At 40.1% G+C, this 17706-nt stretch overlaps 3 protein-coding genes across 7 annotated transcripts; 2 read left to right on the top strand and 1 right to left on the bottom strand.

The window, feature by feature from the left end:
• Positions 1–124: 124 nt before the first annotated feature.
• On the bottom strand, positions 125–4998 carry LOC135942059 (guanylate kinase). 3 transcript variants are annotated; one of them, XM_065487967.1, is made up of 4 exons: positions 4841–4998; positions 3062–3339; positions 1386–1720; positions 125–538 (listed from the first exon to the last, which is right to left on the bottom strand). In XM_065487967.1, the coding sequence occupies exons 2-4, from the start codon at positions 3310–3312 to the stop codon at positions 366–368; spliced, it is 759 nt and encodes a 252-aa protein (XP_065344039.1). In that variant the 5' UTR covers positions 3313–3339; positions 4841–4998; the 3' UTR covers positions 125–365. The 3 variants fall into 3 exon arrangements, with proteins under 3 accessions (XP_065344039.1, XP_065344040.1, XP_065344038.1); XM_065487968.1 differs by lacking the exon at positions 4841–4998 and adding an exon at positions 4400–4545 and having other exon boundaries at positions 125–558; XM_065487966.1 differs by lacking the exon at positions 4841–4998 and adding an exon at positions 4400–4545.
• Positions 4999–5551: 553 nt separating this feature from the next.
• Not3 (CCR4-associated factor Not3) lies at positions 5552–11550 on the top strand. 3 transcript variants are annotated; one of them, XM_065487943.1, is made up of 9 exons: positions 5552–5775; positions 5849–6237; positions 6646–6825; positions 6889–7026; positions 7441–7807; positions 8921–9084; positions 9788–10225; positions 10791–11000; positions 11064–11550. In XM_065487943.1, the coding sequence occupies exons 1-9, from the start codon at positions 5751–5753 to the stop codon at positions 11160–11162; spliced, it is 2010 nt and encodes a 669-aa protein (XP_065344015.1). In that variant the 5' UTR covers positions 5552–5750; the 3' UTR covers positions 11163–11550. The 3 variants fall into 3 exon arrangements, with proteins under 3 accessions (XP_065344015.1, XP_065344014.1, XP_065344017.1); XM_065487942.1 differs by having other exon boundaries at positions 5553–5775; positions 10788–11000; XM_065487945.1 differs by having other exon boundaries at positions 5554–5775; positions 6889–7011; positions 10788–11000.
• Positions 11551–12932: 1382 nt separating this feature from the next.
• LOC135942057 (lysosome-associated membrane glycoprotein 5) lies at positions 12933–16977 on the top strand. The gene is made up of 8 exons (XM_065487963.1): positions 12933–13078; positions 13149–13216; positions 13626–13695; positions 13750–13901; positions 13955–14071; positions 14618–14705; positions 14764–14949; positions 15015–16977. Exons 1-8 carry the CDS (start codon positions 13033–13035, stop codon positions 15170–15172), a joined length of 885 nt encoding a protein of 294 aa, XP_065344035.1. The 5' UTR covers positions 12933–13032; the 3' UTR covers positions 15173–16977.
• The last annotated feature ends 729 nt before the right edge of the window (positions 16978–17706 follow it).

Raw genomic sequence — 17706 nt, 5'->3', positions numbered from 1 at the left:
CGAATTGCACAACAGAAAAGCGTGATTTCAAGTTTTCCTGCTCAGACAGTACACAAATAAGATAAAAACCTGTTCAAGCGCAGTAAAGTGGAGTATATAGTAACTACTGGGTAAAAATTTGTGAGAGAAAATTCGTTTTTTTTCATGAGCACATTCTAAAAAATGCTATTTTCCAACTTTATTACGATAGCTGACTACACTTGGAGCAGCAGCAAACGCGCAATCAATTATTGCAATAATATATTACAATACACGGTACAATACTTCTTAGATCACTATATTCATGTAAAAGAGCAAGAGAAAATAATAAAGGAGGGAGTAAACGTACAGCAACTTCATCCAACAGAAAAACAACAATTGAGTGATCATTTGTCGTCGAAAATAAAGCTGAACAGCATGAAAATGAGGAAGTTGGAAATGCAACAGAGTGAGGCGAAACTCAGCAGTCCTAGGCGTCCTGAGGCCGGGGGTGCGTGCAGGTGGTGGACACCCTGCTTCCTGAGCCGCAGCAGCCTCTCCAGGGTGGCAGCCAGCCCTTCTGCAAGGCGAGCACGCAGGCTGTGCAATTCAGTCCCATTAACCAACGGCATTCACTCGACATTTTTGCGCGATTTTCGGCTTAGTATATACTACTTGGAATGTTTAAAATACAAAGAAAATAGTAGAGGTTCCACAATGCTGCTTCATGATTTAAAGGGGCAAGATAAACAAGGACTTTGTCTTGGTCAGACCGCGAAGAACCAATTTCTAAATTTTTATGAAAATACTTGAGATGTGGTTATTACGTGATTTTAATTTTTTGTGGATTTATATACACATCATGCCTGTAAAAATATTTTTTTACAAGGGCTCCATGAAATGAAAGGTAAAATTTACAGTTTGGACGAGACAAATCTACAAAAACAAGGTATTTTTATAAACATGATAAGCTATTAGACCCAAAGTTCTACAGATTTACAAAAGAATCTACTGTTCTACAACCCATTGAAAAACAGATAGTTTGATGTGAGTCACAATATGAGTGAGCAAAGAAATGTCAATTCGCGACAGCTACCATTGGCTGAACTGAACGACTCTTTGGCTAGGACTAGAAGTTAAGCTGCCTTTCAGAAGGTAGAACCAGTCACCTGATAACTAGAGCAAAGAGCCGAAAACCGCGCAGAAAGTCAACGCACAAAACCAGTCTGCACAGCGCTTGAGACTTTCTTTCGGCGCTCTTGGAGGTAGATTTCGTCAACAGCAGGCAGGCAGTGTTAGTCAAACCGACACAATCACATTCGCTAGATATTAATTAAGTTGATTTACAGAGGTGAGGGTGGTGGAAACAAATCAAGCTGTCTTGGATTTGTGGTGGTGGTGGACAGGGCTCTCTCACTCTTGCTCACCTGAGCGCAGGGCTTGCAAATGCGGCAGCAGGAAGGAGCGCAGAGTTTCGTATGAAGTATCCAGGTTGTCGTTAACCATCACCAGGTCAAAATTGCCCGGCTGCTCGCCATACTCAAGCTCAGCCTTGGCGGCCACCAGCCGCCGATTCAGACTCTCCTCGGTCTCAGTGTTGCGGCCGCGCAGCCTAGCTTCCAGCGATTCCAGCGACGGCGGCTTCACGAACACGTACAGGGCACGCAGGTCGGGCACCTTCTTCACCTGCCGCACGCCCTGACAGTCGATGTCCAAAATGCAGACGCGGCCCTTCTTCGTCACGTCTTCCACGGCCTTTTTACTGCAAAAAATTAATCCATGAATCGAGATTTAAAAAAAAATAATCGAATTTTAAGTGGCTTTGCTTTGGACTTCAGATTGTGCAAATTTTATTTCTTATTTATTTTCCCAGAAGTCGTAAGAAAGATGAAATTTAATAATGAAAAATTAGAAAATTGCGAACAAAACATTTTCTTTTTTAAGCCATATATATGAAATAAATAAAAGCGAACACGCTTGGCATGAGTATTCAGATTTTTATTAAATTTGGTGGTGGTTTTGTCCTAGTAAACCAATGTTAAATTTTTTATTTTTTAAGTCAGTATTCGTAAAATTACCTATCTTACAGGGTCTCAACAATTGCGAATATTGAAAAGGTAATTTTTAGAGAGTTGTAACTTTTGTTCATATTGGAGAATCTAAAAATCTTTTGTCAAAAATATTCTACCTTTGTTCATGGTGACCAACTTCATAGGTCAAGGTCACAAAAATCAGGTGGTTGAATTTTTCAAAAGTTTCTGGCCTACCTATTAAACAGTTTGAAAATCGAAAATAGCCAAAATATGGTCCATGCCCATGCACATGGTAGTAACATATTATATTGTTAAAAATTTGCAATTCTTATTTTACTCTTCTTTGAAATAATCGAGATCTAAGTTGAAAAAAATGTTTTTGCACCCTGAAAATCAATGTCTTTGGAAATATGGTTATTTTCGTCCATATTTCAAGCAGCTTCGATCCAAATTGGATTAAAAAAATTAATTATGATTTTTGAGGCCATGATCGGAAATGGGACCCACCCCTCGCCCCTGGAGGTAGTATTTTTGGGTTAAATTAGCTTCGTCATACTGGGGTCATTTTATTTGTTTTCTCACCCCGAAAAACTAAAAAATGGACTCATTTTCAACGTATCTCATAGCTCATTCCACTTGTTTTAAAAACCAATGGTCCTCACCGTTTATAATGCTCCGAGTGAATATTCGTAATAGAGGGGTGGGGAAAATGTAAAATCGGCTGGTTTTTAAGTTTATATAACTTAAAAGATACTCCAATAATTGCATAATATTCTAATCACCCAGTTGTTCCCAAGATTTTTCTCAGAAATCAGAGAGCTAAAAAATTATTGGGGATTGAAATATTTCTTCTTTAGTAAAAATTAAAAGGAAGCTAGTGCAATAATAAATACTGATAAGGACTTGCGAGTTTTTGCAACCTTGAGATCACAACAAGCCGCAAGTTTTTTTATCCCTACTTAGACACGTTTGCACGTGTGTCGAATGCTTTACTTTGTTATTTTAAAGCGCAAAATGAAGCAATGATAATGTTACTATAAATCCGCAGAAAAAGAAACGGATATACCAACCTGGTGCCGTACATATTGCCGGAAAAAGTGGCCGACTCGATAAACTCTCCGCGCTGCACGGCGGCCTGCATGTCGTCGAGGCTGACAAAGTGGTAGTGGACACCATCGTTCTCGCCCGGCCGCGGCTTGCGCGTCGTGTGGGACACACTGAAGCCGAACATCTCGGAGAACTCGGACATGAGGCGGCCGACGAGCGTCGACTTGCCGGTGCCGGACGGGCCGCAGATGACCAGGACGCGGAAGCCGCTCATCTTCGCTGCGGCCGACTCTAAAACAAACTGCCAGGGCGGCCGACGTCAGACTTTATACTATCACTTTAATCGCAACTGACAATAAGGGAAACCATATAACTGATTTCTCGGGGGGCAAACCCGGCCAACTTGTTTGCGTGACTGTACGGTATTTTTGTTGGGCAATACAAAAAATGATACTATTTCGTGTCACAATCCGCTTCACGATTTTGAAATGATTTAATGAGTAAGATCCAGCTAAATTCATGATTTCCATCAAATGTGTTTCAATCTTTTGTTCCGAGATGATTAAATTAAAAAAAACCGCATCAATGAGGAATAAGAAGCCTAATATTTCATATCCATCGCAGAATAACTCTGTAACTTAAAAATTGCTTCAAATCACGAAAATTAAAATTTATTATCCAATATGCAATTTCAAAATTCGATAATTTTTTAAATTAAAAGTCATTAAAATTTATTGCAAAAAAAACATTTTTTAAATGCAGTGCAGTGTTAAAACCCATTTTTTTAATTTTATCTGTTTCTTGCAGGCAATGTTTGCAACTCAGTTTTCAATAATTTTCTAATTATTAGCTCAATACCTCGACTTACCGCGTGGTAAGCAAATAATGCAACCCTGAAATTTGTACGGCAGAAAAACAAAAGGTTTTTTACTGCCCCAATGGCTTAGGAATAAAAACTTGTTTTATATTTTCAATTTGACTTGCTTATGAAGTAACCTTCGTGCTAATGTTTAGAACTAATTATCACGTATATTGCGCACAAGCCGTGTTAAAATATTATAAATGGCTTGCACAGTTTAAATGCGTAAAACGTCGAGTTTCCATTTCTATTAATGCACCGGACATTATGCAACCAGGTCAGCGACGGTCACGCGTGCCGGCAGATGATGGTGGGTGGAAAGAAACACCCCGCGACTTCTAAATTAAGGAAACGGACTCCTCCCCCTCAAGAGATTAATCTTGCACAGCTTCGAGACGAATGACTGTGACAAATAAGGGCATCTGCGTATCACACGTGAGGCGCATGCAACACGAGTGTCACCCCTAGCGAGTGTGAAACAACGTAGAAGGCAAATTTTTACGGGTCCCATGCTGCTCCGGTCCCCGTCAGGCAATTCCTCACAAAAGGGGGTTGTTCCGCGGATCTCTCAGGGGTGAGAGATGGCAAATAGGAGGCACGCTCGCTTGAGGTCGGGCACCGGCTCGTCGGGACTGAGCTCTGAAAACGTGTCACTCGCACGTTAACGAGCTGAACTCGCGGACGTGTGCTACGAAAACGTGCCTCGTGGTATTTATTTGCCTGCTAATTATCGATCAGTCGGGTTGATTAAGCTGTTGAGGCGACCGCTACAAATTAATGCTCATCGGTCTTTGCACCTGCGTCCACAACACTGGATGTGTGTCAGCCAACGGGAGGGTGACACCTTTGGTGGTGCGTGATTTGAAGGGTGGAATTTGCCTCAGGTCGAGGTTCGAAATGCCAGTCGCGTAGAAAACATTGGATTTCTTATATCGATAGTTACCAGAAAGTTTCAGTGGTCTCGAGTGCGTTAGTCCGTGCCAAGATCTTTTCGTGCCGCAACTCACTGAATACCGTCTGGGAAGGGTTTGTTGACAGTCTACTCGGCCAGCCAGCAGGCTCCACCATGTGGTAGGATCGTCGTGTCGCGTCTGCGCATTTTGAACGTGTAACAGAAATTCAAACGCAGCGCCAGGTACCGGCTTTGCTACTCGCTATTTACACGGAAGAGATTCTGATGGTTTTAAGCTTGAATCGCTTGAATAAGTTCCAATAAAGAAGAAGCATCAAAGCTGCGAAGTCAAATAATAAAATTTTAGAAACGGTGCGGATGAAAATGTAAAAGGACTTATAATATCTGATCTAATACAATATTTTTTTTAATTATTTAAGAAAACAAGCCCGGGAAATTACCGAAATTTCAAATTCGATGAAAGTGGAAAAATAAAAGACGGTAATTATTCTTCAATTTTGAACAAATAATTATTGATAATTATATGAACGCAATTGCATCGAAAACACACAAAATAAATTTCTTCCATTAAGAAGTAATTTTTAAATTGAAGTTAAGCAATGCAGGCATTTAAAATGAATCAATTCAATCAGTGGCATCGGTGTGCATCGGTGCTTGCTTGAAGCTGGCGATCCCACGCCCCCTTCACCGAAGCATCACTTGCACGAGATGCACGCAGTGCGGTAGTGCCATCTGTCGGTTGATATCAGCCGAAAGCCGAACATGCAAACTGCAACCCCCACCGCCCTCCGGAATCGCCATAATAACAGCGACCATTGAGTTGTCTCTTTATCTCTGTTTGGACGCATGTGCCTGTGATTTCTGACGCATTGTTTTGAGTCAAAGTTTCAGTCGAGTTCGTAGCATTTGTTAAGACTATGCCCATCCGGAGGACGTAGCGATGGCGGCAACCAGAAAGCTACAAGGTGAGCCGTTTGTCGGGTTCCGGTCGCGAGTTGACGTTGTGAGACTGACCTCTATTGTTGTTATGATTCGCAGGGGAGATTGAACGCTGCCTGAAAAAGGTGTCCGAAGGGGTGGAAACATTTGAAGACACCTGGCAGAAGGTGCACAATGCGACAAACAGCAACCAAAAGGAGAAATACGAGGCCGACCTCAAGAAGGAGATCAAGAAGCTTCAACGGCTACGTGACCAGATCAAGTCATGGATCGCCTCTGCAGAAATTAAGGACAAAAGCGCCCTGCTGGATCATCGGAAGCTCATCGAGACGCAGATGGAGCGCTTCAAGGTGGTCGAACGAGAGACCAAGACTAAGGCCTACTCTAAGGAAGGTCTCGGTGCTGCCCAGAAACTTGACCCAGCACAGAAAGAGCGAGAAGAAATCATCAACTGGGTTACGATGTCTATTGACTCGCTAAACCTACAGGTTGCCCATTTTTCTTTACTCACACATTCGACCTTTCTGCCCTTACATGCCAATCTAAAAAAATCCAGAGATTGAAAGTGCAATTTGTGAAATACTTTAAACGTGTTCAACACAAACCAAAAACATGATTGTCTATCAATCCATCATGCTTCATGCTACATACCTTTTCTACCTTTTGTAATCGTTACTCTTCTTGCGTAATTCACGTCTTAACTCGCCTATCTTCTTATTGCCTAGAGTTATTTTTCCGTCGTGCCGACGTTTTTTCTCAATAAATCTTAAATGTTGCTATTTTTAATAATTTATACAAATCTTCCAATTCTTAAATTTAAATCTAAATTAGTGCGTTTTAAAGTTGTTATTGCTCTGCAGTATCAAGCGTTTACAAATTATTTGCGTTAATTTCAGGTGGATGGGCTTGAAAGCGAAATAGAGTCTATGCAAGTGGGGAAGAAGAAAAGGCTAGACAAAGAGAAACAAGATCGAATCGATGAACTGAAGTTTCGATTAGACAAGCATCGAAATCACATAAGAAAATTGGAGACCTTATTGAGAATGCTAGACAACATGTCGATAGAAGGCGGGCAGGTAATGAAGTGCATTTTGGTTCCGCTCCAGCTCTTCAACTAAACGCGTATTCTATAATTGCAGAATAATCTGGTTAGCCAAATAAAGCTGATTAAGGACGACATTGAGTATTACATCGATTCATCTTCAAATCCTGATTTTGAAGACAACGAGTTCATTTATGATGATATCACAGGATTGGACGAGGTTGACCTCACAGGGGTTAGTCGAAGAATTTTCACTCTTCTCTGTCGAAAATTCCCAGACACCCTTTTGAGATTTACAAAGTGGTTTCATGCGTTTTCGAAAGGTCTTCTCTTTTGTAACACTGCACAGCTTTTAATATTAAATCTATTTCAAGCTTTTTTTAAAGAAACAACCAAAGGATATATAAAACAATTAAAGAGGATTGAATTATCTTAACATAAATGTACTTCAATTTTTTTTCAGTGTGTTGAATTTGTGGCTTTGCTTTGATTGTCTAACCTGCTACTTTTACTTAACACCCTCTTCGCAAAATGCATCAAACCACTTCGTAAAGAATTAAATAAAGATGAAGAAGTTTTTGGGGCTCTTCAATTTGTGGAAAGAGCCACCAACTAAAATAGGGCAAAAACTGAGCGTTCTCGTTCTCAGGTAAACCTGCCTGCGACGGACAGCAATGACGGCGCCTCGCCCACAAGTCTTGTAAGCGGAAGCTCGCCAGTGCCGCCACCAGGGTCGCCGCCACCGCTCACCGGGCGGCCAGCTTCCAACTCGAACCATTCCAGCAGTGAGTCTGACGAGGGACGCAAAAGGGTTCCTTCCGGGGGCAACACCAAGGTGGAGCCCCTCCGACCAACCGCAGTGCGCCCCACCTCGGCCGCCACGACCAAACCAACTCCAAAGCCCGCTGTGTCTGGCGCCCTCCTCAATCACCTTAGTGCCGTCAGCAACTTTGCCGCCGTCGCCGGAGGCGGACCGCCTGCGCCTAGCACGCCACAGCCTCCCAAGCCTCCAGCAGGTGAGCTTACTCTAATTCCTTTTGTGATTTGGAAACATTAATCTCCATTTTTTACATAATTTTGATGCACCATAAAAATATTCTTGCGCGCGTAAGTAATTTTCAAACCGTTTGAAGATTTGAAAAAATTACAAACAAGGAAACTATTAGGATTCAACGTTTTGATTTTTGGTGAATTTGTGTTGCCGTTATTGTTGTAAACATCGTGTCCTGCAGCGGTGGATTTTTTCTATTCAACGATTTGTGCAATTTTAGGATAATTTAAGAAAACGGTTCAAAACTACAATATTGACTATGAAATCGTCCTGGTAGCGGCAAAATTGCGCAACTTTCAACAACCAAACGCGAATTTCTTTGTTGCAAGAAAAGGGCAACAATCCATTCTACAGTGAAAATTTGGGTATTTGTTGAATGATGCGCAAATTTACCGCAACCAGGATGAATTTTATTGCAGTTTTTGTTCAATTTAGCTTACATTTGGTTTGTAGACACTGTTGAGAATAATCAATCAATGGGTTTTTACATTCAAATAAACATTAAATATTTCCCATTAAAGATACTTACAAAGCTTTGTAAATTAAAATTCGCCAATCGAAGAGTTAAAAACTAAACATATTCTGAAAACTGATAGAAATTACTATTTTTTACGTCTAGAGCAACAAATTTTGCGTCAGTCACTCATTTCAAATAATTAAGCTAGGTTACACTTGGTCGGTTCGAGCCCTTTAGCAGTACAGAAGGCACTGCTCCAAAAAATAAAATCCAATAATTATTTAAAATGATCCGTGTTCATTTCATGGTCCCGTAGTGATTAGAAGCTCAGATAAAAATCACCGATCGTCTAAATTTCACAGCACTACACGCTGCCAGTCAGGAATTCATTCCCTTCTGGGTGCAATAATTGGAATTTAATTTTTAGCTTCTCTTCAATTAATGTTTAGATATTATTTGTTTATTTTAACTTGGCATTACCAGTGCAAGTGAGATGGTTTGCTCTGTTAGGAAACTCAAATATATAAATAGAAGATAATAATTCAGTAGTTCTGCAATTAATGCTAAATAATTATTTCTTTGTTGGGATAAATATAAATATCATGGTTCCAATTGTTGCAGGGCCAGTTTCAGAGAACTCGAGTAATCCAATGTGGAGTGTGCAGAGTAATGGACCTGCAATTCAACCGTCTGCACCCGTGGTTGCGCCTGTGGCTGTGCCTCCTGTCCATGCAGCTGTCCCCTCGTCCACTGCCATGCCCCATCCTCAAGTTCCCACAAACACAGTAAGTAGAAATTTGTTACTCACATTTCTCTTAAAGAGGAATGATACTTCAAAAGCCTTGTTGCTAATGCATAAACTCGTCCCTTAGGATTCAGTTAAAGCCTAAATTGACTTTAAAACTAAATTGACCTAAGAAGCACTGTTATTTTTCAAGAAAATTGGCTGGAAAGTTACCGTGATTTTCAAATGGTAATGGCTGTCTCCTTACTTGAAATCCGATTTAATTTCAAAACCAAGAGTTTCCCCAATAAGTGGCATACACTGTTGAACAGATCTCGACGAGAGGAATCGGAATATGCCAAGAAAATATGTTCAAGCACTGTACATTTTTGAGAAAATTGGCAAAATTTGAATTTTTATTGTAGGAAGGTCATTTTTTTATTATTGCAAATTGTTGAACAAATTGTTTATCGATCAATTGTTTATGGCATCCAACAATTCAAATAATTTTCAATTGTTGCCCAGTATCATTCCACTTTAATTATGTCAATAGTGTTATTTTAATAGTGTGGAAATAATTGTTTGAATCGAGAGAGTAAAAATTCACTTTCAAAGCTCTTAATTTTTTATCTTTTTTAGCGAATTTTTATGTACATCAAGAATGCACTCAGCAACATAAGCAAAAGATTTTTATCATTCCTTAAAAAGAATTTAAAAACAAAGTGCATAGCATCATTCTTTGAACCGTTCTAATCCAGTGTCAGGAATTGTCTATTTCGCAGATGGTGTCCAGCACCATTACTTCGACAGGAACTGTGACCCCAGTGAGCTCGTCGCCGCTGCCCCCAGCAGGGGTAGTGCGCGAGGTGGTGGTAGGCGGTAGCAAAGCAGCCACAAACGGGCCAACGTTAAAGGAGACGGCCTCTTTAAAAAACATGGCACAACAGGCGGTAGCAGCGCTCGAGGTGGCACCAACCTTCGAGACTGGGGTTGAAAGTCCAGCGCCGGCGCCATCGGAAGCCCACATCCCACCTCTGCTTGGGGTGGCGCCCTTAGGACCGGCGCCCCTCCAGCGGGAGCACCAGTTCCAGCTGCAAATGCTCGAGGCCGCCTACTACCACCTTCCACACCCGTCGGACTCGGAAAAGCTGCGCGCCTACCTCCCGAGGAACCCATACCCCCTCCCGCACTATTACCCACAGGCAAGTTACTTAGGCGCGTTGGCTGCATGTGCTAGTCCGGCTTGGTACAGTTGCAATCTTGACGAAAAGGGTGGTCATAATTTATAGATAACCCTTAAAATAAATTTTGAGAAATTTTGTTGCACGTTTGCTAGCAAAATATTCACTTCAATGTCGTGTTTAATTTTACAAGCTGTTTCAATGTGAAATATGCGCTCAAACCTAGATGTGCTTACAATTCCTGGAATTTATCAACTCCGGAAATCTCATGCATTTGCCAGTAATTGTTAAGATACTTGAAATACTTCGTCGTCTGAAGTTAAAGATAGTTTGTTTTCATATGTATCACAAATCACAATCTATTTTGCACACAAGCATGACAAAGATTTATGATTTACGAGCCGCTGTAAATCGTATCTGAAAACTTGAAAAATTCATTTAAAAAAATCAAATATTCAATTCATCCCGTTAATGCAAGAAAGAAAATTCCTTCATTAGAGCCAAAGTATCAAGCACAAAACACAAATTACTCATCTCCCTTTTTGAAACATGAGAAATTGATGGATCTGTTCTTCTCTTTCAGCAGACTCTAATCCCGCATTCAGACACCGTTGAGTTTTTCCAACGGTTGGCAACAGAGTCGCTGTTCTTTGTCTTCTACTATATGGAGGGCACCAAAGCGCAATATTTGGCAGCTAAAGCGCTTAAGAAGCAAAGCTGGCGCTTCCATACAAAATATATGATGTGGTTCCAGCGCCATGAAGAGCCCAAAGTCATCAACGAAGAGTTTGAACAGGTACTGATCAAGCGTAATAATTGTGGTTTTGGCTCTTGTTGACACGCGATCTTTATTTTTTAGGGCACTTACATCTATTTTGACTATGAGAAGTGGGGTCAGCGGAAGAAGGAGGGCTTCACATTTGAGTACAAGTACTTAGAGGACAGGGACCTCAACTGATCTCAAGTGCAGCTGACTGACTCAATCTGCCAGGGACCTCTCAAATTTGCGCCCTTTGGCGACCCAATGCTAAAAATAGAGAATGCGCATTTCTGCATGTCATATTTTCCGCTTCCGAGAGGCATCGGTCCAGCAACTCAATAAAAATTTAAAAGAAAAATTGCTTCATCTTTTTCCAACTTAGTGCATAGAGACTCTCAGTTTTTGTTATTTTTTATTTGCGCAACGTACACACAAAGTTTAGGCGGTAGAACTATGGCCAAATTTTACCCTCTCTTGTCTGTGCATTGCAACTCTTTGAATACGTCGTCACATTGATGCTTAACTGCAATGGTTTCAATCAACATTGTATATTTGTAAAGAATACACAAAATTCTATAAAATGAAATTCATTTTTGATTTAAGTTGTGTTCCTGCTTGCGAAGAAAAATTTGTGGAGGGAAAAGAAAACGTCCAAGGCAAAGACCAAATTATTTAAATCTATGGGCTATATGATTTAATTGTGCTGACTTGAAAATGAACTGTATTTAAACGAGCGTTCATATTTAAATATTGCAATCGTCCATAGATTGATAGAGAACATGTGTGCATTTTGACCCTTAAGCGCCCAGGAAACGCTCTGATATGCCCAAAATCTCGTTCCTGAGCACCATTTGAGCGTTTGGGGGTCAAATTACTGTATTTATGAACATATCCCAAAAACTGACGACTTGCTCGTCCCAACAGTGCAGATCAAACCAATACGGCGTCGTTAAAGTAGCTTCACGTCATGACAAAATTATAAAAGAAATCGATTCTTAAGGGCTACCCTGACGCAGGGATTTGATTTCTGGCCAGTTCTGATGGTCTTATCTGACCTCAAGCATGTTCCTAGAATAAAAATCAACCAATCGTGCAATTTTGAATTCTTCACTACAAAAAATGCACGTTTTCAATCTTTGATCCTCCATATCTCACAATATAAAATTTTTAATTATTTTAGCTGTGGCACACTTAGGGAAACATTTTAAACTCAGAAACAAAAATATAATATTTTAGCTATTCAAAACTTACAAAAATTAAAATTAACTCAAATCTTCAAAAATTAAAAAAAAAGTTGTTGGCGCATATTTTGGCACAAAGTTTTGTGCCATTTTTGTGAATGCCAAAAAGCCCGTTTTTCAGATCTCACCCTGATTTTCCCGAAAAATTTGCTTTAAAATTTTCCCGGAAGAACTAGTTATTTTCGACACATTTGACAACATACCAAAAAATCAGGGTAGTGCTCAAGCAAAAGGTTTAAAATTTGCAGACTATATCAAATCTCTTTTGGAATCACCCAAATTTTTGCTTAAATTCAACTGAAGACTAATTAGTGTTTGAATGCTCAACTCAGTAAATAATAAAATAAATTTAAATAAAAAAAATACATAATAATCAATAAAATTGAATATGTTCCAGACCCTAAAATTCAGTGGGCTATATTTTTTGACAACCTTTGCTTAACGTCATTGCGCTATTGAGAACGCGAGTTGCACAACGCACGAGAACCGCTTAAATAGGCTCCATTAAAAAGGTCGATGGGAACGCCTCTTCTGACATTTCAACAGCCTGCAGGTGCACAGGCATACAGAGGTACACAAACTCCGCATACACACACACGGGTGCACGATGCTATTGTTGCGTGGGCGTCTAATTGCACTTTGACCTTTCGTCAATGCGGCGTGCAATTCTTCTCTTGGCGGGGTGTTCTCCACCCCCGCCTATAGCTCCAGTGTCGCGCGCGGCCGTTCACTGAGGCGCGTGTGGGCACAAATCGATTTTCTCTCTGCTCGCCGTGTCCATTGACGAGCGAGCGCGAGAGAAACTCTTTCCCAGCCAGAAGCATAAGATGGAGCACGCCGAGGCATGTTTGCTCCTGCTTCTCTTCGCCATTGGTGAGAGCGCCGCGGTCCCTGGCGAGGCTGGTGCACCGAGAAAACTAATGAGACGCTTTTCCATTCGCAGGAGTCGCAGTGGCGCAACAGAGAGTCGCCCCGAGTCCGTCAGAACCGACCCCGACTGCCAAACAACAGGTACGCTGTTTTAATTATAAATTTGCAATGCGGGATGCTCTTGAAAAATTGGGTGGATCCGTGAAGGGTAAAAAAGGATGCTATAGTAATTTATAGTAAACAAATAAATTCCGTATTCTATTTATTTAAGAGGAGGGAAACGAGGAGGAAAATATATGTGCCACGCAAATATTGATCGATACACGCGTGAGAGGAAAAAGGATTTTTGGCTCACTTCGTCAGTTGGTGTGCTTCATTAATTTGCATACGATTCTATTCTGGACTTTTCGAGAGCCCGTCCTAACATGCACCAAGGGGCCCAATTTAGATCCACCCTGCTCATGACTAAATTATTTGAATGAAAAGCTATTTATATGGAGAATACAATGTGGAAGTTACAAATTATTTATTTTAAAATACATTTTTCCAGTCAAATGGAAGCGATAAAGTGTCATTCTTCAGATCCCAAAACCAGAAAGGTGACCCAATAAGAAGCACAGGTACGCCACTCAAAAATTAAGATTTCATTGTAAAGAATTGAGTTGCAATTTCAGCCTATCCAGTAGCAGCATCAACGCCGACCGCGACTCCTGAGGGAGGCACTGCCTTGTACAAACAATACGCAAAAGACGGCTCCGTCTGCACCTTAATTAGAACAGACGCACTCCTCACCTTCTCTTACGTAGACAAAATTAAGGAGAAAACTGTAAGCGCGAAGATGAGTCTTCGTAGAAGCAATCTAAAATATCTTTTTCGCAGGAAACTGACATTTTTTTGCCAAATGAGGTGACTGTGTCAGGGCACTGCCACTTGGAAGACTCGTCCTTGCTCACAATGAGATGGAAATCATACATCCTCAACTGGTTTTTCATGAAGGTATAGAGCAAAAAACACATGCACTCCATTATATCAAATCACCTCCATTATATCAAAGCCCCTGCGAGAAGAAGTGTAGGCAACAACTTGACACAGCTGATGCGCTAGTTGCATACCTTCACATTAATTCTCGTTACGGAAACCTCGCGGTCTGATTTTTGTGATGCAAACATTCTCCACATAAGTTAAAAAATTTTCTATCTGGCATTTCTCTGTAGTTATGGATTGGAAAAATATTTTGGAATAGATTAAAAATCGATTTAAAAATTGAAATTTTCAATCACGATAATTTTTGGAACATATTTATGGATTCCCCTTGACAAGACAAATAGTGAGGGCTCAATTTGACTTTTTGAAAAACAAAAGTTAATTTTTACGACTTTTACTTTAAGTTCAGTTGTGCCAATGAAACGTTATAAAAATTAAAAAAATAATTTGTTCTAAAAAAATCTCTTAACAGGCATTTTCATCCAATTCTTGGACGTGAAATCATTGCCTGAACAAAAATTTCTTTTTAACTAATAACATTTTGAAAATAAATTGCAGACACCTGGGGGTGAGCGCTGGTATTTGGATAAGATGGAGGTAAAATTCAACACGTCTGAGAAGAAATTCGAGCACTATCCAAAACCAGGTGAAGTCAAAAAGCAGCGGCATTTTTCTGAACGGTTGCTAATGAGTAAAAAAATTAGGTCGGGCCGTGAAGATGTCAACTCCGGCCAAAGTGGGTCTGTTCCCCACCCCAGTGGGCAAAGCGTACGAGTGTCTCGAAGAGGAGACAATCCAGCTGGAGGGCAGCAAGGACATTTCAGCTTCGATTTTGCTCCGTGACCTGAAAATCCAACCCTTCATCTTCAAAGGCGATGACTTTGGGCCAGGTAACGCGCTCATCACGCTTTGAATCGATATTAAATATTAAATCGGCTTTCTTTTTGTGTTTCAGAATTCATCTGCCAGCCTGGCGCCAAGTCGTTCAGAGACGAACGCGCCCCGTTGGCGGTTGGCACTACCCTGGCCGTAGTGACCCTGCTGACGGTGTCGGGCTACGGCGTCTACCGCTACATTAAAATCAAGAAGGTCCAGTATGACAACGTTGAGTAAACACCACACAGAGCTGTGCATAAGATTCGCAAAATGATATTGATTTGTTACGACCGGCCAACAATTTTTTCCTTTTAATTTGGAATTGAACAAGGGCATACAGGGCTCCGGTTTTATTGAATTTCAATTTCTTTATTTCAATTTAAATGTGATGGTTGCAGATCTCAAGTCAAAAGTGTTGCACACAGGAGGACATATCTCAATTTACTGCTAGTTCCGAGTTTAAATAAAGTCATTTCTAAGTGATGTAGAGAAAAAGGAATCTATTTGGGCGCCAGTCCTGCTTACTTTCTCTAAATCACTTTTAGAAAAGTGAAAGATGCCGATTAAATTGAAATATTTTACCTCCGCTTTTGACGAGAATTTTGAGGAAAATGTGAGATTCGTTATTGTTACAATCGTTGGAAATATTTAGCAGCAACTTAGGCATTTCTTTGCATTTTGACCTAAAACCCCGTATTTGCGGGGGGTGCGTTTGAGCCTCCCTTCACGCGATTTCTGGGTAGAGGGCATAAATATTTTTGCAGACTGGTCGGTTGCGCGCCGACTTTCTGAGCGATTCGCACCATTAATAAAAATGGCAATGTATATGTACAATACTAAGGCTAAAAAGGTTGTAAAAACAAATACCAAAATAAGTATTGGCCGAGAAGGAAATTTGAGGAATGGTGTACATAATGTTTCGCAATACACATACATACGCAAGTTATCAAATGCTATTCGGTGTTGAGTAAATACATTCATTCCACGTGATTGAAAATCTTTTTTATCAAGAGCTGTTCCGTCATCTCACGCGCTACACTGACTAAGTATATGAGCTGTCCGTTTTGGCTTCTCATTCGTTGCACTATATTCGTCGGCACCTTTACAACTTTCGCGCACCCGTTTTTCATTAAATTTAAACACAAAGCAAAATCAATGTGGGAAAATCATTTTTTGAATTGTGGTGCTACTCATTCGACGGACCGATTGGAGTGGCAAGAAACAAAGTCTCCAGCGAGATTTTGATCGCCAGGGCGGAAAAATTAGGGAATTGCTAGTCATCGTGTATGTATCTCGTGTTGTGTATCGCTAGAAAAAACGCGTTTTGTGGCTCCAAAAACTCGTGTTTGGTTCAACAAAACAAAGTGGTTTCAAAGTCTTCCAAAATAAATAGTTACATTTACGACGTGTTGATATACGCATATATGTAAATCATATATATTTAAATGTGCCAGTCACTGAATTAATATGAAAAAAACTCGCGATTGTTTGAAGCAACTTCTCATACAACGCACTTTCCTATCGTTATTGAATAACGAAAGATAACATGCATATCTTCATTCAAAAATAGCTGCAGAAATATTGAAGGACGCCGCAGGACTGCTGCACGGGCCTTGCGTAGAATAATCAAATATAAAAAGCAGAAATATCTACGCTGACTCGTGATGTGGTCCTGATTGTATTGTTCGCGGAGTTCTGCAACTAACTTTGGAAAGCAATCAGTTCGGTTAACTTTACACAGGATATTTCATCGTTCTACTTGTAAATTGTTTATTTTTAAGTGTCGAAAGGAGAGTGCCGCTCTCTCCGCCGAATTAATCGTTTTTCTCATATTCTCGATACTATGAATGTATATTCTTCGGCACACACCACAGTGTAAGGTTGTGAGACTTGTTCAGTTCAAAGCTATCAATACATTACCACACGTCAACTAACTCTACGCCAAAGATGCAAAATCTGCAGCTATGAAAATTATTAAACCGTGTAAATCGATGTAGCGTGTAACAAGTTATAATACAAATAAAGAAAAACTACAAAAATTTGTGACTAGAATATTATTTAAATAAATTTTAGAACAAGATGAGAGCAATACTAATTTGAAAATTCAGCAGAAAATGATGGAAAGATCAATTTTATAGCTATTATAGATCATTAAAATTTAGTGGCAAAAATGTCAAAAGGCAATCCTATACAGTAAGAATGGTCTTTCGGGAACGTAAATTCGAAATATTGAATGAAATATATTTAACATTTGTGTAAATACAGAGCAGAGAGGTATTTATGGTTAGAACTTTTTGGAATGATAAATTTTTAAGTTCTGACAGCCACCTCAAACTCTCTCTACAAGGTTGTAAACTTATGATATGACACCAAAATCGATTAAGTAGGACATTTTTCATGTTTGGTCCACAGGGTCACATCAGGGTTGAGCCCTAAAGCTTTTATTGGACCTCAAATCGTCAAATTTTGTTTCCTATAGTGTTCTTAAATAAATTTGACATGAAATATATGATTGCACTATTAATTTCAATTTAAAAGTTGCTCGTGAGTTTTGGATTCAAGCCGGTTTTTAAATTTCAAATTAATATTGCAGCAAAGCTATTGCGAACTCAGCAATTAAACTTATGGTATATACCTCTCCGAAATTTTACAGGCTGCATTTTGGTCCCTGACCACTAAAAAATCAAAGCTGGATTTCCCCCTGAAAAGTCTAATTTTTGAGTCAAGGTCACGAAAGGTGACCTGTGACTTTTAAGAAATATCAAATTTGT

The sequence above is a fragment of the Cloeon dipterum genome, chromosome 4 (assembly GCF_949628265.1).
Source record: "Cloeon dipterum chromosome 4, ieCloDipt1.1, whole genome shotgun sequence".
Classification (NCBI taxonomy): Eukaryota; Metazoa; Arthropoda; class Insecta; order Ephemeroptera; family Baetidae; genus Cloeon; species Cloeon dipterum.
The sequence above is the reverse complement of the archived record's forward strand: the minus strand, read 5'-3'. Positions and strand labels throughout refer to the sequence as shown.